Below are 26563 nucleotides of genomic sequence, written 5' to 3' on the forward strand. Positions count from 1 at the left end.
AAGGCCCCACAGGGACAAACAAAAGAAGCTGGACCAGAAGAAGACGAAGAGTGCTCCCAGCATCCAAGGCTGCTGTCTACAGGGCTGATGCTCCGGACAGCTAGCGCTAGTGGCTGGGAGCCCTTCCCGTTCCCTGTAAATTACCAAGTATCAGGCTCCCACAAGGAGCTGGGCCCTAAGTGATCTCACGGACAGCCCAGGGTCCCCTGCACCTACCATAAAGGAGCTGTAAGGTGCAGCTCCAGTGACGCTGCTGGGAGGTGGTGGGACTGCACTGGAGGAGGCTGGAAAAAGACCCACAGCTGCCAAGTTCAGTCCAGGGATGAGATGTGACTGCAGCTGGGGAAAAGAAGGCGAAGAGAAAGAGGTTGGCTCATTCGGATGGGGCCTGGTAGCTCTTGTACATGGTGCTGGCTGAACAGGAGGGTGAATAGGCCAAAACAGGAGAACGGCATGCTTTTGCCCCAAACCTGCCTGCCCCTCTGGTATTCACAACACTCACATGCACACGAGCGTTCCCACCTCGGAGGGGAAGGGACACTGTGTTAGACCCTCGGACGCTCTTCTGCTCCAGCAGCCCCTCCCCTCTGACGGAGGCAGACCTCGGACTCACAGCCCGTGACCAGGTCGGGGAGACGGGTCTCTGACTTCTGCTGCTGCCGCTGAGTCGCTTCAGTCGTGTCCGACTCTGTGCGACCCCCGAGACAGCAGCCCACCAGGCTCCCCCATCCCTGGGATTCTCTAGGCAAGAACACTGGAGTGGGCTGCCACTTCCTTCTCCACTCTGACTTCTAGGACTCACATTTTTGGTCATGTGACCCACATCCTCACTCACCCTTAAAAACCAGATGAAAACTAGGAACCCTCTCCCCCACTAAAGTGCACATAAACACGAAGCTTACAGGGGAACCACAGACCTCCAAGCCCAAGACTGGATCCCCACTTGCACCCAGGAATCAAATGAAGAACCCCTATTAATTCAGTGTTAAAAGGACTGATCAATCTTGAGGTCCAAAAGCAAAGTCAATGTTCCCAGGACTGCAGCATGTGAACGCCCACCCATTTAGAGACCCACTTCTGTTGTGGCTCCGGCTCAAGAGGCCTCCGACACTCACGCTCATGGCAGCCACGTCATTCTCATAGGCTTCCCGCACTTTCTTCATGATCTCCTGCTCGGCCCTGCAGCAGTTCTCGATGGCGCCCTTCACAGTGATGGTCCTCTCGGGGTTATAGAGGGTGAGATCCTGCAGCCTGGGGCAGGGAGCAGAGCAGCGTCAAGCTTCCAACTGACAGGCCCGGACCAGGAAAAGAGCCTGGCTGAGGACAGCTCAGCCACGCCGTTTCCACAGGCTGTTTAGTTTGGGGCAAATATGAATAGCTGTCTCTGGCTTTTAGCTCATCCCCAGAGCAAGGTTTCCCTACAGGGAGGTGAGGACATTGGGCACAGACTGTAAGCAAGGAGGGGGCTCCTGGCTGGAAATTCCCCAGTGGGGCCAACAATCCATGTTCTGAGCCCTTCTGAAGCAGAGCAGGTAATCTGCCCACAGGTAAGTCTCTCGATACAGTCAAGAGACACAGTGTTCACAGAGGGGCTAATGGATTCCTCCTGAGAAGCAGGCCACCACACGGAGCACCTGCTCAAGCCTCAGGAAAGGATCTGGGTCCGTCCTCTCCCTGTGGCCTGGCAGTGCGCCGGGAGACCCCCCGTCCTGGCCCCTGGCTGCAGGCTCTCTCCCCCAGATGCAGAGCAAGAGAGACAGCATGCGGCAGCCGAGGACTGAAGAGGCAGCACCCTAACCACAGCGGTGATGGAAGGCCTCCAGCCCTTACAGAAAAATGCTCTTCATTGCTGCTTTAACTATTCTTCGATAAGCAAAAACTGTATCCGACTTAGTGGGCAGGTGTTAAGGATGGATAATGAAATATGCCACCGTGGGGGCCCAGGCATCCCACTCGCAGAGGGAAAGGAAAGTGCCTTACGAGGAAATGGTGATTTTTGTCTCCGTGTCCTGCTCCACCTTCTTCAGGTTGCGCCCTTCCTTGCCAATGAGTCGCCCCACAAAGTTATTATGGGCCAGGATCTTCAGGGGAACCTCGTCAGCCCTTGGGAAGAGGTGAGGGACAAAAGCTCCTTAGATGGTAGGCCGCTGCAGATGAGGGTTTCCGAGACAAACACCAGAACCAAATCGTGTTTTCAAACAGAACCATGAAGATCAGTGGAAGAGAAATGGGAAGTAGGAACAGATGGCAGAGGCACACGGTCACTATGGCTGATGGGTATGTTCCTTGTCTTAACTGCGGCGATGGTTTTTGTAAATATACTAGTATTAAAAACTCATCCAAGTGTAGACTCTCAAATGGGCGTACTATACAATTTAGCTCAGCTGGTAAAGAACGCACCTGCAATGCAGGAGACCCCAGTTTGATTCCTAGGTCAGGAAGATCCGCTGGAGAAGGGAAAGGCTACGCACTCCAGTATTCTGGCCTAGAGAATTCCACGGACTGTACAGTCCATGGGGTCACAAACAGTTGGGCATGACTGAGCAACTTTCGCTTTCACAGAATTCTATGTACCTTTGGGTTAGTGGCTCAGTTGGTAAAGAATCCACCTGCAATGCAGGAGGATCTGGCTTCAATCCCAGGGTCGGGAAGAGTCCTTAGAGAAAGGAATGGCAACCCACTCCAGTATTCTTGCCTGGAATCCCAAGAACAGAGGAGCCTGGCGGGCTACAGTCCATGGGACTGCCAAGAGTCGGACACAACTGTGCAACTTTCTTTCACAGAGTTCTATGCAGCTAATAAAGAACAAGGTGAGCCTACGTACTGATGCACAGCAATGGAAAAAACAGACTGTACAACAGTCTGTTCACGATGATCCTATTTGTGCTAAACATGCACACGCATATACATACATGTGCTCACGCCTACGAAGGCACAGCACTGCTAGGATACACAGGCCCTTATTTACAAGGAGGAGGATTCGTTCTTCAGCTTTTACCCTGCTGTACAATTTCTGTGTCCCCTATTTGTCTGTGTTCAAAGTTGAGGAGGCGGCAGTGCCCAAAGACGCTAACGCCTTACGTTTTGGTGTCCTTGGCCTCTTTGTGCATAATCTCCAGGATCATCTTACAAGCAGAAGAGCAGCCCTCAGGGGTGGAGTGGACACTGATGGCCTTCTCGGCAGCACCTGCGTTCTCCTTCCTGTGTACGTCGATCCTAACAAGCACATGGATGGTTAGCTGTCCCTGGTGAAGCTCCTCAAAACAAACTACAGGCCTGCTCTTCTTGGAACAAGGCCAAGTGTGGAACTGAGACAGGCAAGGAAAGGGCAGCCTGTTGCTATGGATTCTGTCTCAGTCAGGAGGCGGCAGCCGAGAACGATGGCATCTTTCATGGGAATCCAGGGCTGGGGATCAACAGCCCTCAGCTCTGAAGCTGCATCCCCCTTGAAACAACTATAAAGGGAAGGTACACTGTGTCAAATTAAAAGCAAATAATAAAGGGGTGCATTATGAATCAGAACACAAAATGACCTGTTCTGTTCCCCAGATCGGCTATAAAGCTTAAAGGAGAGCGGTGGCTATGTGCAATGGGAGACAGCTCAGAACCACGCCCTCTCACTGAGGTCCCTGACTGGCCTGTCCTGCTGCCACCGATAATCAGTCTTGAGGTCACAGAGCACTAAGGAGGGGCTTTCTCCCAAGACTAGTTTTGCTCCATGAGAAGCTCTACCAAGAAACCCTTCTTACAACTACAGTGTGTGGCCCAGCCACTGCCACCAAATGGCACATCCCAGGCTTATTCTATCTCCCAACATTTCCTAAGAGGTAAAGTCGAGTTGAAACCCCTCCATGCGTTTCCAGGAGGGGCCTCGCCTCCTGGCCCCACCTCTACTTCCCCTGCGGCCAAGACTCACTTGGACTGGGTCTGTTTTGTGATGTTGCGGATGGTGGCACCCTCCTTGCCAATGATGGCACCCACATATTGGGTGGGCACCAGGAGCCGCAGGGGGATGTCCACTTGCTGCTGTTTGGCTGGGGCCCCAGCTGCCACAGGGGAGCCCTGGCGGGGCTGACCCCGAGAGCCAAAGCCTCCTCGGCGCCCGTTCTCAGGACCCTGTGTGATCTGCTCATCAGGAATGTAAGAGACCTTCAAGGCATGGTTCTCTAGCTGGTGGCCGTTCAGCTTCAAGATGGCTCTGAGGACAGACAGAAAATCTACTGGTCACTCCAATCCATGCCAATCACACCAAATGCTCTCCAGGTATAAAGCACTCAGCTGGGTTACAACATGGAACATTCCAGAAGGAAGGGAGATGACCACCTGCCCACACTCCCACCTCTACCTTAGAGACACCTCCAGTCTAAATAAGACATCAAATAAGGTAGCATAGCAAAAATAAGCTATTTCCATTGAATTTGGGGATTGGCTTGTTAATTTCAAGTTTCCAAGTAAACTCCATGGAAACAGAAGAAGTGGAAACAGAGTGGCTTGCAGAAGTTTGAATCTATCTGGAATGTCTGCAAACCAAGACTAGTGAACACTGAAGGGAGAGGGCATGTGCCATCCATTCCCTGGGCTGACGCTGGTTAGAAATGTTAACAAAGCAACAATATGCAGTAAGACGCAAGCAAGTGTGGACTTAAAGCCAAGTTAAGGCCCATAGATTGGCCACAGGGACCTCCAGAAAATTCTCAGCCCAGCGGACACCTGAAAGAAAACTGAAGGTCTGAGAAAGTGGTACAGTTTTAAACTAGGTTGGAGGAAACAAATGGGGAGAGGCAACATGTTGAAGGAACGAGAAAGCCATCAAAAGCAAAATGTGGCAAAAGGCCTATAAATGAAGTCTATCAGTACCAATGGGGTGGGGCAGGGTGACTCAACCAAATGGCTAGAGAGCCAGAAATTGTGGATGTAATGAGACTCAAGGTGATTCCGGAGATATTATTAATAAAATGTCTGCTTCTGCCACATCACAAATCTTTTAGGTCTCAGTTCCTCCTCATCACCACTAGATGGCACCATCAACACAGCAAAGGACCCTATGGTTCCGCAACCAGAGACCTATCAAAAGCCAGCATCTTCTAAAAAGGATTTCCCACTTTCTCTGGGGAAGTCTTTGGGTCTCTCCGTTCAAAGTCTATCCTATCAATCCCAGGAAGGTTTCTGAACCTTTGAGATTCCTGCACCAAAAGACAAGAGTCTGGCATTGGTTGCAACAAAATGAGAGGTTAGGCGGGGACTGGTGCCCACACACACCCTATCCTCGTCAAAGCAGGGGCACCTGGCTCCCAACAACCACAAAGACCCTCCCGATCCCACTTTAGGGTCCACTCACTGCCTGGTCTGTTCCCGGTTGGAATAGGTGACATTGACTACTGCCGTCTCACTCTCCGTGTTCACTGGGGGAGCAAAAACAGAGATCAGGGTTAGAGCAGTGAGTCCTGGGGATGGCACCAATGACGTTCTTAAAAGGCTCATCTTTGAGGGCCATGCACTCAAGAAGGAAATACTTCAGTGACAAAGCAGAGCATTTCCCCTACAAGCCCCTTTCATCACGACTCCTGGAAAATTCAAATTAACTTATCATTTTCCTTTAACTTTAATATGCCTTCCTTAGATTTCCCTGCCAGCCCTCAAGAGAGCAGGCATACACACGGATGTGCAGTCAACAGTGCATATCAGCAGTTATGCAGCAGAGAGCACACACATACACATATACCCCGATCTGGAAATAAATTTATTCTTAGAAAGAAATTTATACTAGTTAAAAATCACACACTGAAATCAGACAAAAAAAAGGTCTGTAAGGACACCCCTGAAGAGATCTGAGAAAACACCTAAATCCATTTTAGAGTACCCTCAAGTATTCATTGATCAGATCTAAGTGTATCATCACCTAGCTGAATAAGTTGACAAGAGTGGCTGCCATGGAGTCCAGGGGGCAGGATTTGGGAATGGACTTGGGTTGGATGTTAAGAGTTCCGTGTGATCTGGCCACATACTCTTGCCCCATTTTGAATTAATAAAATTAACCTCTGCTTTATGCATCACTGTCTTGTGATTTCGGGTCCCCTAGACCTGCTCAAGAAAGCAGGGCTCTTTCTTAGGCTCAAAATTCACTGCAGATGGTGACTGCAGCCATGAAATTCAAAGATGTTTGCCCCTTGGGAAAAAAGCTATGACCAACCTAGATAGCGTATTAAAAAGCAGAGACCTTACTTTGCTAACAAAGGTCCGTCTAGTCAGAGCTATGGTTTTTCCAGGAGTCATGTATGGATGTGAGAGGTGGACCATAAAGAAAGCTAAGCACCGAAGAATTGATGCTTTTGAACTGTGGTGTTGGAGAAGACTCTTGAGAATCCCTTGGACTTCAAGGAGATCCAACCAGTCCATCCTAAAGGAAATCAGTTCTAAATATTCACTGGAAGGACTGATGCTGAAGCTGAAGCTCCAATACTTGGCCCACCTGATATACAGAACTGACTCACTGGAAAAGACCCTGATACTGGGAAAGACTGAAGGCAGGAGGAGAAGGGGACGATAGAGGATGAGATGGTTGGATGGCATTACTGATTCAATGGACATGAGTTTGAGCAAGCTCTGGGAGTTGGTGATGGACAGGGAAGCCTGGCATGCTTCAGGCCACAGGGTCACAAAGAGTCGGACTCAACTGAGCAACTGAACTGAACTGAGACTGCCCAGCCCTGGAGTGGGGGACTTGAATAACAACAACAACAAAATCCACCCCTCCCCCTACAATACCAAAGCCACTTATTACCACAAAACTGCAGTGCAGACCACTCTCAGCCTCTCTGGCCTGTCAGTAGAGATCTCCCATCTCAATGGAGAGGAAGATTCTGCAAGAATCTTCTACCAGATAAGTGGAAATACAGGAGTGAATCAAACAAACAAAACCTCTGCTCTCGTGGAGCTTAAACATACTAGTAAGAAGAGAAAGCAAAAAATATAATAAGCAAAGATGGTGAAAAGATGGTATGATAATGGACTATTACTCAACCATAAAAAAAGTATTAAATCTTGCCATTTTCAGAGATGTGGATGGACCAAGAGCATATTACGCTTAGTGAAATGTCAAAGACAGACAAATACTGTGTGATATCACCCATGAGAAATCTAAAAAATACAGATGAATATACGTGCAAAACAGAAACACAGATACAGAAGAGAAACTAGTGATTACTAAAAAGGAGGGGGGCATCAAGGGTATGGGGGTATGGACTGACAGATACAAACTACTATGTATAAAGTAAAATGATAGGAACTCTCTGGCAATCCTGAGGCTGGGACCCAGCGCTTTCACTGCCAAGGTTGGATCTCTGGTCAGGGAACTAAGATCCCACAAGCCAATAAATAAATAAGTAAACGAAACAGTCAAAGGACAAAAATATATTGCACAGCACAGGGAGTTATAGACATTATCTTGTAATGACATTCAATGGAGTAGAATCTTAAAAAATGCTGAATCACTATGGTGTGTAATTGAAACTAATATATTATAATCAACAATACTTCAATTAAAAAAAATAATAAATTCATGTTCTCCCTGAAAAAAAGTAGAAGGGGTTGAGTGCTATGGAGAAATACAAACCAGGGAAAAGGAAGTGGTGGTTAGGGGTATAATTTCACATAGGGTGGACAGAAAGGGCATTGCTTAGTAAGCTGCATTTGAGCAGATGAAGAGTTTATTGTTACAAAAGCAAACACTTCCCATTCTGTTTTTTCCAGGGAGCAGGCATCGCCCCCAGATTAGGTGTGTTATGGTTCTCTGGTGAGCCTTTGAACTAGCAGTGACCCCTGCCGGGCACCCCTCGTGAAGCTCTCCAACGTGCTCCCAAGCCACTGCTGTCTGTCCAGGAGTAACTGAGTCATCAGTCTAACATGTAAGCAGGCCTGGACAATGGATATCAAGGACTGAGCAATGGCTATCAGTGCTTCCAGTTATGCCCTGGTGCTTACAGTAAAAGCAAGCTCCAGGGTCAGAGCAGAAGAGAACCTGTTCCACTGATTCAGCACCTCAGATCTTTGTGCAGGCGAGTATGTGATTTACAGCTTGGCCCTTTAGAATTTGGAGATGAATATTTTGTCTTGTCTAGGTTTCTTAAAGATCTGCAAACTCAAACCATTTTGTCTGCCTAACGACCAAGCTCTACTTTATGTCCAGGCCAAATCACTTCAAATTTTCATTCATTCACTCATTCGCTTTTGGCTGAGCTGGGTCTTCACTGCTGCACATGGGCTTTTTTCTAGTTGCATCGAGCAGGGACTACTCTCCATTACAGTAGGCGGGCTTCTCATTGCTCTGGCTCCTCTTGCTGCAGAGCGTGGGCCAGAGGCGCAAGGGCTTCAGCAGCTGCAGCTCAAGGGCTCTAGACAGCCAGCTTCAGGAGTTGTGGCACCCGGAGCTTTGTTGTACCATGCCCCATGGCATGTGGAATCTTCCCTCTTCCCAGACCAGATGAAACCCACATTCCCTGCATTGGCAGGTAGACTTCTAACCACTGGACCACCAGGGAAGTCCTCCAAATTTTATTTTAGCTCATATCCTCTGAAAATAATATATAATCCTAAGCAATTTGAGAAGAACTTAAGTTTTTGGAGAAACTTCAAAAATCATAGCAAACGTTTTATGATCTAGAATTCCCTTCTATTATTTCTCCTTCTGCAAGGAGATCCAACCAGTCTATCCTAAAGGTAATCAGTCCTGGGTGTTCATTGGAAGGACTGATATTGAAGCTGAAACTCCAATATTTTGGCCACCTGCTGCAAAGAGCTGACTCATTTGAAAAGACCTTGATGTTGGGAAAAATTGAAGGCAGGAGGAGGAGGGGATGACAGAGGATGAGATGGTTGGATGGCATCACCAACTCAATGGACATGAGTCTGGATAAACTCCAGGAGTTGGTGATGGACAGGGAAGCCTGGCGTACTGCAGTTCATGAGGTTGCAAAGAGTCGGACATGACTGAGTGACTGAACTGAACTGTGGGCCTACTGTTTTTTCTTGGCTGCGCCAGGTCTTAGCTGTGGTATGTGGGATCTAGTTCCCTGACTAGGGATCAAACCCAAGCCCCCTGCATTGGGAGATGGAGTCTTAGCCACTAGACCAGCAGGGAAGTTCCCATGGGCCCAGACTTGAGAAACATTTTGCCTGCCCATCAATATGTGCAAAAGTTTTCTGCTTTTTTTTTTTTAATTAACCAAAGACATGTAGCTGACAATCAGTTTCTATCCCCTCCGCCCACCCCCACCCAAAAAAGACAACCTGTTGATTATTTCAGACAAAAACCAAGAGTCACGAAGCTTTTAAAATAAAAGGGCTACAGATTTACTTTGCGCACAGCTTGCATTCTTAACCTATTTCTAAAATCTTGGGAACCTGTTTCTACCTTGGCTGGCTCATGCAGACTCCATGCTGGGAATGAGTGGTTTTGTTGATTCTCTTATTAATCAGAGGAGAAGCCAGTTCCAGAGAAGTAGCAGAGCCAGCGCTGGGACACTCCACTCTACCTCCCTCCACGGTACCCTCTGGCTGTCTTTGTTTGGTGTTCCAGAGAGATGTGGCACCAGAAAAGGAAGCAGAGCAGATTTCCGCCCATCCGCCCCCCACAACTCCTCCAACAGCCATCTACCCCTACCCCACTACCGCCGCCTCTATCCACTCTTACCTTGCTCGCAGTTCTCCACTGTACCATACTGAGCCAGCAAGCTGTCCAGTACCTGAGAGCAGGGGAAGGGAGTACGGCTAACCTGAGTACCCCAGGAACTCACCAAGTCATCACTGCGCACACCCCTCACCCCAAGGCACTGGGAAAGCCTTTGGTGGGGACTGAACATGTTACCTGCTTGGTTTGCCCTTTCTCAGGTACTAATGCTGGTGGTAATCCATCAGAATTTCTTCACAGAATGTACTTGAGCTCAAAAAGGAACTTAAGGTCCTTTGGGGAAGCAGACCTGCAGCACCTGGGTCTCCAGCCGGTCCTCTGTCATCTCTAAGCTTGGGGTTCAGGAATACCCCTCCCACCTCCCTGATGCCTCTCACCAGAGGGAATGCCCAAGAACTCATGCTGGAAGTCTTAGGCTGAGGATGCAATCCAACTGTCCACCCCGCCACCCCCTCCCTCAGAACCTCTGGCCTAGAACCAAGCCCCCAGGACACCTCCCAGTCATCTCTGCCACCTCAGGCTAACCAAGACTTCCCTCCCAGTCTCCACGACCCCACTAACAGTTTCCCCTAATCACTTACTTCCCATCGAAGCTGGGGTGGAATATTTCGGATCTGTATTTTTCGACTCCTGAAATCAGAGAGAAAACATCAGTGACAGCTCTGGATACTTTAGGGGCCTGTGACCTTGTAGGTTTTAGTCCTCGTTCCAGTCTATCTTCCTACCTTCTATTCAACACCAAAGCCTTAAGAGTCTAAGAATGATAACCTTTGGGAATGGAAACCTGGCCTCTTTAGAGAGCGAAATACAGTTCGCCCACAGCTAGGAAAGCCAAAACCAGGTGCCCTAAGCGCTAGGATAACTAATTCCCCCCAGTCATACCTGCTTTGTTCATCTCTCTTAGGTTCCTCACTAGTTATATCTTACTCAGTAACCATCCGTTACCACCCACCGGGTTTCAGCCTCTAGGAATACAGAGCTAGCTATGTGAATTATTGTATGAATCATTCACCTGATACCTTTTTAAATCGGGGTCTACTCCATGCTGGATCACTTTGTTCTACATTGCTGGGGACACAACTGATAAACAAAACAAAGTGCCTGGCCTCAAGCTGCTCACAGTTTATTAGGGGAAACATATATGCAAACAAATTGCAGCAGGATAGTTGGCAGTAGCTAAGCTCTTTCTTTGATACAGATTTAAACTTACGCTTCACTTAGCACTGATCTTTAAAAGGTTATTTAACTTGAGGCTCAGTTTTCTCCTTTGTAAAACAGGGATAATACCTATTCACAGGGAGGTATAAAGTGATGTTAGATAATATTATCAAGAGCTTAGCAAAGGGTTTCGAGTAAGCATCGTACTTAAAATGTAATAATAGACACACGTGTGGATACTAAAGTGGAGTGATTAACACACACAATCCAGCATCATGACCACCCCCTTCCCTCCTCCCAGTTTATTATAGTTCCTCCTTCCCATCTTTCAAACCCCTCTTAAAAATGTAATTTTCCCTGAGGAAGGCTTTCAGGTTCGAGGTTGATTCCCAGGGCAATTAATTGCTCACCACCCAAATCAATGCCCTAATCCCTGGGCTTAAAACATTTCAATTGACTTGATCTGCATTGGTCAACTGTCACTTGTCTTTGTGTATCCTTGATTACAAAACTCTCAGTTTCGGGACATGGTCCAATGAAATTCCAGTGGCACGAGGGAAAAATGAGAGCAGGAAGCAAGAAAGTCCAGTTCCAGCCCTTCAACTGCCCCCGACTGGCTGTCCTGACTAAGCCACTCAAGCTTTAGGCCCCGTGTTCCTGGCTGACATGCAACAGGGCCAAGTCAGCTCTTGCCAAGTTAGGGGAAAATCATGCTCAAAACACATGAGAGTGAGACTTCCTTGGTGGTCCAGACTCCATGCTTCCAATGCAAGGGGCATGGGTTCCATCCCTGGTAGGGGAACTAAGATCCCATATGCCACGTGGCGTGGACAAGAAAATATATAAAACAAAACCCTACACACACATGAGGGCAAGGGAAGGGATGCTAAACTCTTAACTGTAAATGTTTTGATCTTGGCTCTCTGCCCTCGGCCAGCTCACTCATTTCACCCGTGACCAAGCCTTTCTTTAGATGTAGAACGGAAACAGAAGGGTCTTTAAGACCCCTTCTAGCTCTGCAGTTTTGGGGGTAGAGAGTCTTTATCAATGAAATACACTAACGAAATCTCTTCTGGGGTTGAAACAACTTAAGAGAAATGTGGCATAATGGTTCTTTACTTTGGTTTGGTTCGTGAACCTGATCTAAGGAGGATAGATCATAGCAGGACAAAAGAACAAGCATCAGAAACAAGCCCCATTCCAGGGCCTCATGTCCCACACCCCGCCAGCTTCCCGGGATCCAATTCAATGGCCAAGAGTGAGCTTCATGGTATCTGCATCACATGCTATATGGGATTTCCCATAAACAACTCATTTTGTGATGAAATGGGCAAAGAAAACACAGGAGCTCTCGCAGGAGGAAAGTCAAACTCTTGGCGAACTAAAGAGGTGATTTAGAAGACTGAGAACACTGATCTACCTTAATGCTAGTGACAGGGGTCACCAAGGTGAGTGAGGACCTCTCTCAGGCAAATGCTTCTGAGGACCACAAGGGGATGGGCAGCTGACAGCCTGGAGTTCAAACCAGTAAGGGCTTAAAGCAACCCCCTGCGGAAGTTTAGTTTGAAGAGCACTCTTTCAGGACGGTCCCTTACTACAATCTCAGGTCAAGGGTCAAAAATACCCTCTTCAAAAAATATATATATCCTCTTCTTACTTCAAACTCCCTCTTTTAGGGGCTTTCTTTTAGGGTAGGGAAGAGTTGGGAACGGATGGGGAGGTGAAATCAAATCTCAGTTTGGGATGTTAATCCATATCCTGAAAGCAATGGCAGTCTGGAATGTCTGGAATGTTCCAAGAGAAGGAGGGGGGAGGAGGGCAGGGACACCCAACCAATGAAAGAAAAGACCTCCTGCAGCCCTCCCCCACCCCCAAAAGGCACGGCTCACCCACCTCTCCAGGGCACACACACCCAATCCTGGGAACCCACACAAGGCCACTACAGGCCTCCAAACCTGGCCAGCAAGGCAAACCCTGACAAAAACACAGAGACCACGAGCTTTTGTCTTTTAAGCCCTTGGCCTGGTTTGTATTAAGTATTGCTATTGCTAAGTCGCTTCAGTCGTGTCTGACTCTGTGTGACCCCATAGACGGCAGCCCACCAGGCTCTACAGTCCCTGGGATTCTCCAGGCAAGAACACTGGAGTGGGTTGCCATTTCCTTCTCCAATGCATGAAAGTGAAAAGTGAAAGTGAAGTTGCTCAGTCATGTCCGACTTAGCGACCCCATGGACTGAAGCCTTCCAGGCTCCTCCATCCATGGGATTTTCCAGGCAAGAGTACTGGAGTGGGGTGCCATTGCCTTCTCCATGTATTAAGTATGGTGCTACCTAATTTCTTTCAGGCCCAAGGCACATGGGGCCATGTTGAGAACTGGACCCAGTACTCAAGTCCCTTCCAGGAACCCACGGCTAACTCATTCACCCTACAGGCATTTCCGGTTGCCCAGTACAAGCTGGGCCAGGGCAGGGTGCTGAGGGCTTGGAGGGTCAGGATGGAAGTTAAGAATCCCTGACTTCTTTACTCGGTACCTTAGTTTCCTCCTGTGGAAAACTGATAGGGCTTTTGTGAGGACTTAGAACAGGCAGGAGGCCTGCTAAGTCATGGTCCCAGTCCCAATTCCAGTCAGTCCCCAGGACACTGGCACGGGAAGAGGCTACACGTCTGACAAGGAGTGGCTACCTGTGATTGTAAAATGGTTAGGCTTCTGCACTGATGGGGAAATAGCGGGAAATACCACAGCCCACACCTCCACCTCCTGTGACAACCAAAGGGTCCCAATCCAGCACTCGACTGATAGACAGGCTTCCACTAGATTAGAGTGGAGCCTCTGCACTACAGGCACACAGGGCACTGCACACTGAGCAGGACCCTACATGCCAATACCTACTGTTCGGAAAAGCAAGAGAACTCCCAGAGGTTCAGGAGCCACCACCCATCCTGGAGCTGATAAACTCGCGAAGGGAAAGAGTAAAGCCTCCAGCCCCTGGCAATGAAGGCAATGGTTGCACAAGTCAAATTATTGCCCTGGATGCCAACACCCTGAGGCTTCTGACCCCCTCTGCCTGCCCTAACCAGCAGGCCCTGGGGCAGCTCCCCAGACACAGAGCAATCATAGGGGACGCTCCCTTCTGATGTGGTTGGGGGCAAGCAGGAGACACGAGGGCCACAGGGACCAAGTGACTTCCTTCAAGCCCAGGGGAGATTTCAGGAGAGACCAGAGGGAGAGAGCATCTGAGCAACAGCTAAGGAGATAAGTAGGAAAACAAGAGATTCAGGAAGAACAGGAGCTGGACCCTGAAAGTATGACTGGAAGCTCCCCGGGGCAGGGACCTCTGATCCTTTTTACTTTTTGAGAGACATGTCATTGACCTTGAATGGGAAGGAAAACAGTTCATTAAGGAAGACACTAACATGTCAGGAGTGCTTACCAGACGCCAGGTGCAGATTCTACACCTCCAAGAAGCCTCCCACTATCCATGCCCATGGTAACTGCAGCTCCACTTTACAGACTGAGGCCCTGAGATTGAGGGCTTGATTATCTGCCAAGTCAGATACCCAGAGTCAGAGTCAGTACTGAAACACAGAGGCTGTCTGGTTCCAGGCTCTTCCAGGCTTGTCCCCTTGTGCTGCCTTTTCGATGACAGAAAGGAAACAAAAGTCTTTGCCAAAATACAGGAAAGGTTTGGCTTGAGGACAAATTTAAAACACTCATAGAGTTCAACCATCAGAGTGAAGAGCAGACGTGCTGAGTGGGTACTGCTCTCCAGGAAGTCAAAACACCCCACCTATAACTTCTCAAGACATATATCTCCATAGTTAGTTGAAAAGGGATTCATGGGTTTTGAACATTGACTAGGTATTTGATAATATTAGAACAGGCTTTGGTAACCGTATGTTTGTTTTCGATATCTGTGAGTCTATTTGTTTTGTATATAGGTTCATTCGTACCATTTTTTTTAAAATTAATATTCTTAAAAAAAAAGTCAGGGGATTCCCTGGCAGTCCAGTGGTTAGAGGGTTTCCAGGTGGCAAAGTGGTAAAGATTCCATCTGCCAATGCAGGAGATGCAAGAGACACGGGTTCGATCCCTGGGTTGGGAAGATCCCCTGGAGTAGGAAATAGCAACCCACTCCAGTATTCTTGCCTGGAAAATCCCATGGACAGGGGAGCCTGGCGGCTACAGCCTATGGGGTGGCAGAGTCAGATACCCCTGAGAGACTGAGCGCACGGGCACTCACAGCGGCAGTTAGGACTCTGAGCAGCTCTCACCATCAGAGGTTAAGAGCTCAATCCCTGGCAGGGGAGCTAAGATTCCATAAGCCTCAAGGCATGGCCAAAAAGATAAAATGCTGATTTTTAGAAATACATACTGAAACAGTTACAGATAAAATGTCATGTCTAGGTTTAAAGTAACCAGGGGTAAAATTAATACAGATCAAATATGATTTGGTAATTTTTGGTGATGGGTACATGGGGGAATTATTTAATTATCCTTTCTACTTTTCAAAAATTTTTTTTCCATAACAAAAACATTTTTTTAAAAGATAATTCTAGCTCACCCAATTTTAATGTCATCACAGATTCAAAATTAATGAGTCTAAGCCAATGAAGTTTTTTCTTATTTTATTTTTATTATTTTTGTTAGCAAGAATCCAGGCCCTGGTGAGGAGCCTCATGGGGGCAGGGAGGATGGGTCTGAGGTCCAGTGGGGAGACAAGCAGATACACAGGCCCCCTTTCAGAAGGGGGCCTCCCCAGACGACAGAACACACACCTGGACAGAACACACCCTGGGAGGTCTTTAGGTCTTCGGAAGGACAGCTAAAAACTGCCTGCCCTAGAAGTGTTCTTTTTCTAACCCCTGCAGACAAACCACCTCCCTCCTCCTTCCACCCCCATGTCCAGAGGGTAGGATGCGACCTTCAATTATGCTAGCGACCTCATCTTGCTCTAGTGGGAAGACTCCCTTTACATCAAGGTGGAGCAAGCCAGGTGTGGAGAGAGGCAACAGCAGGTTTTGGAAAACTGTTCAGGCTTGGGGCCCCAACCCCCAGAGCCCCCTATCAGAATCAAATTAAGGCTTTCATCTCTCCAGAGAACTAGGATTAAGTCAGATTCTCCAGATTAGACCCTCATCTCCACCTCTCCCCCAGGTCACGGTTCTGACTAGCAGGCTGCATGCTCTTGAGCAAGTCAGGCCTCCAACTCTACAGACCTGAGTTTCTCACATCACAGAAACAAAGGATTAGGATTAGCCCATTTTACTGGATCTTGTATTCCCAGATAGAGATCAACCCTATCCACCTATAATGATACACTTTCTTTTTTTTTTTTTAATGTCTTTGGCTGTGCCAAATATTTATTTAGTTGTGGCATGCAGGATCTTCACTGTGGCATCTTTGCTGTGGAATTCGGGATCTTAGTTCCCTGATCAGGGATCAAACCCAGGCCACTCTGCATTGGGAGCATGCAGTTCTAACCACTGGACCACTAATTTTAAAAGTTCCTACACCTTTTTAATTAGAGTGACTTTCTGTGTCTTAATGGTCTACAGAAGTGGTTGTGAACCAATTTTTCCCCTGGAGATTCTCATTAGGAAATATGATAAAAGGTAAGAACACTCTTCACCAGAAAGATGCAAACATTCTGCACACAATTTAAAGATCTCATGGGTTAATGAAAGCTTTGGAATCCATCCATAGCCCAAAGTTAAGATACTCACTCACACATCCACACTAACTTCATCCCCAGTGATACCCAAATTCACTCCAGCCTCCAGGCATCTCCTCGAAAATGTGGGAAGAAACAGCCCACGGCAATCAGAAAACTAAGCTTGCCTGGTGATGGGGTTGGGGTTATTACTTGGCCATTTTAAAAGAGTGAGCAACTAATTAAGATTTTTCAAACTTGCAATGACACCATGTTCTTTTCATTCTAATCAGCAGTCAAGGTCATTACCACTTTCTTAAGGTTTCTGGTGTCCAGCTGCTGGAGTCATTCATTCCAGACTTTCTTGGCACCTGCTAGGCACTGAACCTTCGTTATCCACACTGCAGTAGCCATTAGTCTAGTCACGTGTGGCTACTGAGCACTTCAAATCAGCGACTGAATTTTTTCTTTAAAGGTTTCACATAATTTAACTTTTTCGTCTCTAAATTTTATGAACTCTAAATACAGATCAAATGCGTCCAATGAAAATTTATCATATGAATTGGAACAGGCTCTAACAGTAAAATAAAATACACATTGGGTTCCTAAGACTTCATGCTCATCATGATCAGTTATTCAGTTATGTCCGATTCTTTCTGAACCTGCAACCCAGCAGGCTGCTCCGTCCATGGGATTTCCCAGGCAAAGAATACTGGAGTGGATTGCCACTTCCTTCTCCAGGGAATCTTCCTGACCCAGGGACCAAACCTGGGTCTGCTGCATTATAGGCGGATTCTTTACTGCCAAGCCACCAGGGAAGGTAGTATCCCACAGATTGCATGCTGACAATAATCTCTGAATAAATTTAAAAAATAATTTGAGTTAACCTTCTACATTACTTTCACTTTTTTTGAACTTCCCTGGTGGTCCAGTGGTTAAGAATCCACCTGCCAATGCAGGGGACATGACTTCGATCCCTGTCCAGGAAGATTCCTCATGCCTCAGAGCAACTAAGCCCGGGAACCACAACTAGTGAGGCCATGTTACGCACAAGAGAAGAAACCAAAATAAGAAAGCCCTCGAAAAGCAACGAAGACCCGGCACAGCCAAAAATAAATTTAATTTTTTTCCACTTTTTCCTCAATGTGGCTATTAGAAAATTTACACTTAGATGTGTGCCTTGCCTCACATTTCTATTGGACTGTGCGAGGCACTGTGCCGCAGTACAGAGCATGGAGTGATGAGGAAGCTAGGCAAGCCTCCTGCTTTCAGTTTACAGGACACCCTAGCTTGGTTAGGGACGGGAGAAGGGAACAGAAAAGGTTAACTGCATTGAGGAGGTGGGCTGGGCACAGTAACCCTTCAGAAGTGGGTGATACTGTCGACTCCTCAACAAGAGAGTCCCATGCAGCTGACACCAGAGAAGAGGCACCGACCCCCCCCCCCAAAGCTGGCTCCCATCCCAGTTGCTTTGCCCAACTGAAAAATCACACATAAAAGATGTCCTAATGTGCCAACCTCTGCCCTTCCCATAAGATCACCATTGACCTAGTCCTTCCTCCCCACCCTGCCTCCTTATCCCTGTAGAGTGGAGAGGTGGAGAAAAAAATAATTGTGGAGGAAAGCTTCTGAAGGGGGCGGACCTGGCACGCTCCAAGCATGGCAGTAGCTGAGAAAGGGGGCGGGGCTGGGGAGGGGAGGAGAAGCTGGCACAATGCCCAGGGCTCTGTGCCAGGCTGATCCAGAGGTAGGGCAGCCAGACAGGCAGGCAGCCGGGTGGGTTGACGGGCAGGGTAGGGGCTGGAAAGGAAAACACAGACCTGCTGGAAGATGCAGGACCAGGCAGAGCAGATGCCACCACCAAGGGGTCAAAGTATTGGGCAAACAGGACAGCAGGGACACCGCTGGAATGTATCTCTGGTCCCTCAAACATGGTCTTTTAAAGGTATGCAGCACACACACCGTCCGTGTGCTCCTGAACTAATGCTGAGGACAGGAAGCAAATTCCGGGGAGAAACTCTGGGACAAATCATAGCCCCTCTTTGGAAGGCTCTTGTACTGTGTTTAAAGTGCTCCTGGCCCGCCTGGAATCAGGGAAGAAGACGGGGATTCATTAGGCTTCTCAGATGACCAAGGACACACACACATCATTAACCCAGCAATTGCAAGTTCCAGTTGAAGAAAATCAGATTCCAACACCGAGGAAATCAGATGTAGACACTGAGGTCTAACAGAGTCCAAAATAGTCCGTCTCATTTTATAGGAGAAACCGAGGCACAGGAAAAGGAAAGAGACTTGGAAACTGAGGTAGGACTAGAACTCAGCTCTCCTCCCAGGCTGGTTTCTGCTCATCTCACCAAACTTCGGTTCTTTCTCTCTGACAAGAAGTGTTAACACAGCAGAAGCTTGTATAGCCCCAATGTCAGCAGCAGGAAAAATGCCCATATTCTGTATGGCTAAGTGCGTGCCAACTGGCTTTTATTGCATGCGGCTCCAATTTGGGCACAGGATTTAACTTGCAGAAGAGCTAACTACACTATAATACGGCTGGATGATTGTCAGATTTGTTAGCAGGGAAAAAGTATAGTCACCAAATATTGTCTTGCAAAATTTCATCTTGGTTTGGGATAGGCAGGAGTGCAGAGGTTGACAGGCAGTTGGGAAGGCGCTACCTGGTGTTGGAGAGCAAGCAAAGGAGGAATAAATCTTTTGCTCAATTTACTCATCTCGGAAATACATGGTTTGACTAGAGAGCCCACTTTTTTTTTTCCTTGCCCATCTGGGCAGCGCCAGAGGAAGCCAAAACAGAAGCTAAGGCAGCGTAGCTCTTTCGAGACAAATTCCAAGTCAGCCTGGGCCAATTGCCACTCCCTGCCTCCACAGTGCTCTCTCTGCCTAGAATCCATGCGCTTTCACCTGAGGGCTGCCTAGAGCCCGAGATGGCCTCCTGAGCTCAACAGATGAAGTGCGAGGTGTGAAGGAGCCATGCGTTAAACTGGATGCATGGAGACAAACAGGAGAGGTGCCCACTGTGAACAGCACAACCCTGCTGGTGGAGGGAGCAACGCTGTGGGTAAGAAATGAACCATTGGGGACACCGCTCACCTTCATTCTCTGGCCGGTAATGGGAAGCGTTCCCAGGATCTTCCCTCAGAGCAGGGGAGGCTAATACACTCTGACGGAAAGGTAGAGGGGGCTAGAAAGACCTCACAGAGAGACGGATTTAGCTTTCATCCCCTCAGTGGAGATATCAGCATCTCTTGAAGAAGCTTTAGAGCCAAAAGGTCTGGCCTCAGGGGCCAGAGACCTGGCTGAGGATGGAGCGGACACTCAGGGGAAAGCACTACCAAGGTGTGCCTCAGAAATGAAGCAAGGGGGCGGCAGGGTGGGGGGGTCCCTCCCCTCATGAGGGACCAGCAAGCTCTGAAGCACAGCTCCAGGCTAAGATTTTGAGGCAGAGAAGCAAAGAAATGAAAACTAGATCAGTCTTAACAGAAATCTTCTTCTCTTCTTCTGCAACTCAAAATTTGCACTGAGAAAGACCTTGGTGTCACTTGGGCGCTTCTTGGAATTGCTGGTTTTCCTGTGAAAGGATGGGGATGTATGCCAGTAGACGTTGAAAAATACAATTCACCCTGTTGGTGGGAAGGCGCTCTGGTTGTGTTCCTCCAACAGGAGGTTAACAATCTCAAGGAATTCTCTCCTCCAGCTGCCAACGCAGACCTGTTGGTGGTGGAAAACTTCAGGAACTGATGTTTCTTTCTTTCTAGTGGGTAGTGCATCAAAACAATTCTCCCCTGCCACGGACGTGCAGCCCTGAGTTCTGCCCCGGCTTGGGCGGGAGCGACATGCCCTCTCTGTTAAAGGCCTTTCTCCCCAGCCCCAGATTCTGCCAGGACGTCCCATCAGCGTCATGCGAGATGGTTCTCACCATCCTGGGCCAGGAGCAGGAGCAAGGGCTCGAAGAGCCCAAGGGACCCAGGGCGGCGAGGACAACGGGGAGCAGGCGCGGCAAGGCAAAGGAGAAAGAGGTGCCTGGGAAGGGCGGCAGCAGCTGAGGGTGGGGGAGGGCTGGCAGCAGCTGGGGGGGAGGAGGGGAGTCCTCATGAACGGGCAATTGAGAAGGGCCGAGCAGCTGAGCGGCCGGGCTGGCGTCGCCGGGCCTGTGCCCCACGTGGGCCGGCCCCTTCCCCCAGCCCCTCTCACCTCAGCCGGCAGAAGCCGAGCGCTCAGCCCCCCAACCCGGCTGCTGGGTGGGCCGAGTTGGCAGAGCACAAGGAGGGGGACCGAGGGTGTGCCCGGGGCCCGCGGGGGCCCGGCGGTCTAGAACGTTCTGCCGCCAGAACCCCCTCGGCTTCCCGACTCGCCACAGCCGGTCCCACCCGGCCCAGGGGGCCCCGGGCTACCCGCGCAGGGCCCGGAGGGGGAGGGGACGGCCGCCGGGGGCTGCCGGGTGGGGGTGGGGACCAGGACTTTGCCCTTTGTCTCTCTCTCCAGAGCCACCGGCCGAAACCCGACCCCATCAGCGAGCCAGGCAGCCAGCGAGGGGCAGGCTCCCCCTCTGGGGTCCTTTAGTAAATCCAGACCCGACCTCCCTGTGGTCAGGGCTGTGACTGAGGTGGTCCTGTGGGGGAGGGGGCTTCCCGCCTGCAAACAGGCCTGCAAGCATTTAAGTGGGAACCGGTTGGGGGTAGGGGGCTGGAAGTGGGGCCGCAGAAGCAGGAGGGGAGAAAATGGCCCGGGAGGCGGCATTCCTTAGAGACCTCGGCTGGGCTGTGGGAGGAGGCAGGACCGGGCCCGGAGGCCTCCCACTGAGAAGGCAGGAACCGAGGCCTGGGAGTGGGGTGGGCTGGGGGCGCGGAACCAAGAGGCCTTCCGGGCCTCGTGAAAAAAGACCCTCCTCCCTGGGCGTTCTGGGAGCCACTATAGAAAATTTATAATCAAAGAGTCACACCTCCACGCAGAGTAGGGCATTTGTCTGGGGGTGCAAATGACATTCTTTTGTCCGCCCTCTTGGGGTGTCATCAGTTAGTCTTATTAATAAACTCACGTTTACACAGTACTTCAGCAAAGAGGCGGACACAACAGCCTCTTTGGGTTTACAACCCACACTCTCCTATGAGCCTAGAACACAAGAGGTTGATTTGAGCCTCTAAACCACAGAATATTGAGAATATTTTAACTTTCATTCTGCAGCTCAAAAACAGGCTCAGGGGTTAAGTGCCTAGTCCCAAGTTGACACTAGCCCGCCAAGTGTCACCACACCATGAAGCCTGCTCCTGCTCACCAGGAAAGGTAACTGAGTTCTCGCTCCTCAAAAACATGTATGAGCTATGAATTATGATTCTGTAGGCTTGTAACAAAGGTTAACTCTTTGTCCTTTCCTGCTAGGAGGAGGCAGGGTGGGAGGGGAAGCCACTTGGGCCCTGCCCTTCCCCCCAGCCTCCCATTTTCCCCAGGTTTGAACCTAAACAAAAGGAAAAGGGAAAGAAAAAAAAAAAAAAAAATCAACCTAAAGCTCCAGCCCTGGCACATCCAAGAATGCCAAAGGATGGAAGCTCTTAGAACTCAAAATACATACATACCCAGTTTATTTTCCGGGTTTAGGAGATGGGGAGGTTTCAGATGGCAGGAGGCCCAAGAAGATACTGACCCCAGATCCCAAAGTGTACCCACATCTGGCCAAAGGGCAAGCTGAGATGGACATCTGAATCCTAAACCACTCAAGTCCTTCTCCAATTCATTCAACTCCCTTTCCGTAGGTTTTTCATTAAGAGAATTCCCATTTCCTATCACAGCTGCCCAGACACAGGGAGAACACTCTTAGTTTTCTTCAGTCAAGATTGCCTGAAAATTCCAATGATGAGAAGAAAATACAATGCAAGGCAGGTATAAAACATCTAGAGTCAGGAGACTCAGAACACAGGAAAAATTAATGCCAAGCATGTTTTTATTTGCTAACCTTATGCCCTCCCCCAAAAAAACATTCAACTTCTCTTAAAGGATCACCTGCTCCCACCTTCTAAGAGAGCTCAGCCTTGAAGGTACAAAGGTCTGAGTTTGAATCTCAGCACTCCTTATTCAAGGTACAATCTTGGCTAAGCTACCATAACCACTTAGAGGTTCAGCTTCTTCTGTGGAATGAAGACTAATGCCTGCAGGGTTCTTAGAAGTCAAAACAGGAACAATGCCTACATCTGAGTAGGTACTCAATAAATGCTTAGCATTGCAAAAGGCACTCATCTTTTGACCTACAGCACAAAAAAGATGCTCAATAGGGGAAATAACAGTGACTATTCAGTGTCTACCTGGAGGGGGGCTCTGCTCTCCCCACTAGGATACCACCACTCTCTTCCAGAAGAGTTATCACCCCACAAACATCTCGCTGCCTGCCCCCAGTTTTCTCCCGAATCCACTCCTATTTTTTCTGCCCATCCTTCGAAACACAGCTCACACTCACTCAAAGCCTACCTCCTGCTAGTTCCTGAGGTTGTGTGCCTTGCATTGCAGCCTCTTGGTTTCTGTGGTCCCACAGCTTTTCTTGGATCTAAAGTGAAAATGCTGAGGGGCAGGAATGTTATCTTGCACCTTTTTTGTGCAGCTCCTTCTCCCTATGTCTCCATTCCCTGCCCTGAAAAAGACCAAATAATGCTAGATAAAAAAACCAATGAATAATCAAATGTTTAATTCAGGAGAAGGGTCAGGCAAAGACTCCCATTTTATATAAAATGGGGAGGCAACCACCATGTAAGAAAATCAAAACCGATGATGCAAATACGGCTGGAGGGAGGTAGGAATGGGGTGTTACTGTTTATGGGGTACAGTTTCAATCTTGCGAGATGAAAGGATTTCTAGAGATAAGTGGAGAGGATAGCTGCACCCCAATGTGAATATTCTTAGTACACCTGAACTGTATACTTAAAAATGGTCAATTTTATGCTCTATATATTTTACTTCATAAAATTATTAATTATTGCTTACTAATCTTAATATAAAATTTAATTTTTAATTTAAAGTTAATTTTTTTACTATGCCACAGCTTACACCAAAAAAAAAAAAAGGATAGAGGAGGAAACCTAAAATCTCCAGGAGAAAAATGATCTGATAAAAGTGTACTTCCTTGCATCTCCACACTAAAGACTAAGGTCTGTCTTTGTATTACATCTTGTCCTTTGTATTTGGTACCTGGCAGAGGGGATGTCAATAGCAGACTCTGAACAGATAAAAATAAGTGCATGCATGCATACATGCATGAATAGAGGTACCAAGCTTTGGCGCAATATGCAAAATATCAGATGTCTAATTAAATATTTTCTTACATGATTTAGTTGTAAATATGTATTTTTAAAATTATGCCCCACTTCATCCCCTAAAATGGCTGATGACTGAATGGCAAGACCCCCACACACTCAGACTAAAGTGGCTGACTGTGTGGTGTTTTAGAGGAGAAGAGAGGTACTTGGGCCTAGACAGGCACTATTCTTCTAGTTAGAAGTTCAGGGAATTCCCTAGGGGTCCAGTGGCTAAGACTCTACACTTTCAATGTACAGGGCAGGTGTTCCATCCCTGGTTAAGGAACTAAGATCCCACACACCATGGGGCACAGCCAAAAAAAAGAAGTTTAAAGGAACTACCCAAGATGGTCGGGGCAAGGGTGGGAAAGTGAAATAAAGATGATCTGAGAGATCTGCGAGGTTGTGAGGTTTGTGAAATCATTTTATTCCCCCTCCTGCCTCCCACAGCTTATTATTCTGGACTTATATCATTCCAACCTATTCTAAAAAGTCAGCAGAAGCAGCTTTGAACCAAATGGTAATAAACATTGGGAGGAAACCCCTCTATATAAAATGAAACTTCAGCCAGCTAGATTTTCCCTTCTTCCACATTAAATAAAAAGTTGCTGGAGTGGACATGAAAAGATTATTCTTCTGAACCCTGCTGTCTCCCCAGCCAACATCTTATTTACATCCAGTCCTCGCTCAGAACAAACTGGCTGCAGCCACCAACAGCCACGTCTGTGAAGGATCGTCTTTGCCCTTTAATTTAGGGTTCCGTCTCCAAATCCTGCCAAGGCAACTGCTCTCTATTACAGTTGGACTTCTCCTCCCAAGCAACTTAGAGACCTGGAGGAGGAAGTGGCATAAATGTCTAATTCTGAATAGATAGCCCCAACAAGTTTACTCCACCCAACAGCCCCCACTTGAGTTCCTGTCTCCCCTCATTTTCTCCTCCTCAAGAGTACCTAATGGAAAGTTGACAAGCCCCAAGCAATCCCAAATGCCACTCCAGAAAAGAGGCAACACACATCATTCCACATAAACTAATTGTAAAATCCTTTATAGTAACTGATTAAAGTCACAAGCCTGTTAAATGGTCAAAAACCACATCCGGATTGAAAGCCCTACCCCTCCCCACCCCACTAAGAGAAGATTCAATCCTCACTCTCTGGACTGAGATGTGGAGAGGGAGTCTAAGTCTGTGGGTAGGTATGCTTGTACCTTTTGAGCAGAAAGGGCTGAAGAAAAGAAGTGGACATGAAGGTGGGTCCAGAGTACACCTCTGGAGAGTATTTCCAGACCAGGGAAACAGACTGAGACCACCACGGCCTTGCCATCTAAGAGGGCACAGGGAGGGGAGCCAGGGATGCAGTCACTACCTCTGAATCCAAGGGACCCCCAACTCCTGAATGCCTACTTTGTTAGCCTAAGTAAGAGCAGAACTTCAAGTCAAACATGCTCATCTCCTACCAGGTAGGGGAAGCTGCTTATTTCTTCCTTCCTCAGCCCTTCTAGAGGACTTAAGAGTCCCCTTCACCCGGAATTCTCACAGCACCTACCTCATCTGCAGAATTAGGGGAGTTCTCTTCTCATCAGTTTCCCTACCCTACAAGCACCTTTGACAGTAGCACCAGAGTAAAATTTCAGTGAGAAACCTGGTCCAGGCTGAGGGAATCACAATGGAAAATATGCTCTATTCTCCTAAAAGGATGGTTAAGAGACAATGGTAGGGTCCATATCTAGGGATTCTTGGCAGTTGCCCTGATGAGCTTCATCTCTATCTCCCAAAAGGTGGCCTTTCCTTTTAGCACACAGGTTATCAAAAGCATCCTACACACAAATCCCCTTCAATATGCCTATCCATCATTGTTCCACACAAAATGCACACCATATTCACAGAAGTGGACTTGAACACCCTACCTACTGCCTTCGGAAAATAGCCCAATGGTTACACCCAGTCCAAAGACAGGAGGCACAAGTCCATATTGAAAACAAAGGATAGGAATAGCTAATGTGTGGTAGCACCAGTTTACAGTTAAGGTAATGGTGGCTCAAGGAGATTAATTAACTTTTCCAGTTTCCCACTCATTGCTGGACTCCAAAACTCTCCGGAGATCTCTGGCGACACCTGGAAAGGTGTCCACACTTCTGTAAGACTGAGTGAGGGACCTAGGGAAGGACGTGAGACTCTGACCTAATAATAGTGCTTCCTCTCTCCTTGAGCCTCAAGAATTCTGAAAATGATTCCTGTCCTCCCTGCTCCTGTTGCCAAAGAACTCAGACTCCATAAACAACCTTTACACAAAACAATCTTTTAAAAATTTCTAAATTCTCTCATTTCTCGACTCCATAAACAACCTTTACACAAAACAATCTTTTAAAAATTTCTAAATTCTCATTTCTCCTCTTAAAGATTCTAACTATATCCAATTAACTAAATTAAACCATCCAATCAAACTTCACTCAGACTTAACATTTTCCATTCCAAGTGGCCAAAACATCTGGATGAAAAACTAATTTTTTAACTGAACTAACTCAAAATGAGTAAAAATGAAGCCTTCCTTAACCCACTTTTCCTAAGGAAATGTTCAAAGGATTGACTAACATCCACAAAACAGATATGCTGTAGAGGCAAAGAGAAAATGAAAAGAGATCCTTCACTTCTTCTGTCTCCTCTCTAACAGGGATCTTCTCCACAACCTCCCCCACTAAACTATGAACAAAGTTCCCACCCATCCTGACCGATCACTTATATATGCCTTTAGCCCCCAAAATGCCACTTGTCTAATAAAT

At 47.9% G+C, this 26563-nt stretch overlaps 1 protein-coding gene across 4 annotated transcripts in view; it reads right to left on the reverse strand.

Annotated features, from left to right (window-relative positions):
- The window catches only part of IGF2BP1 (insulin like growth factor 2 mRNA binding protein 1), a 50573-nt gene that overhangs the window by 16036 nt on the left and 7974 nt on the right, over positions 1-26563 (reverse strand). For all 4 annotated transcript variants that reach the window (XM_015098729.4, XM_060394856.1, XM_015098728.4 and 1 more), the window contains exons 3-10: positions 10267-10315; positions 9689-9740; positions 5339-5402; positions 3917-4198; positions 3082-3216; positions 1981-2103; positions 1116-1251; positions 217-339 (exon numbers count right to left, since the gene is read on the reverse strand). In XM_015098729.4, the coding sequence (XP_014954215.1) occupies positions 217-339; positions 1116-1251; positions 1981-2103; positions 3082-3216; positions 3917-4198; positions 5339-5402; positions 9689-9740; positions 10267-10315 (964 nt within the window). The remainder of the gene's footprint in view (positions 1-216; positions 340-1115; positions 1252-1980; positions 2104-3081; positions 3217-3916; positions 4199-5338; positions 5403-9688; positions 9741-10266; positions 10316-26563) is intronic.

This window comes from Ovis aries, chromosome 11 (genome assembly GCF_016772045.2).
Source record: "Ovis aries strain OAR_USU_Benz2616 breed Rambouillet chromosome 11, ARS-UI_Ramb_v3.0, whole genome shotgun sequence".
NCBI classification, from domain to species: domain Eukaryota; kingdom Metazoa; phylum Chordata; class Mammalia; order Artiodactyla; family Bovidae; genus Ovis; species Ovis aries.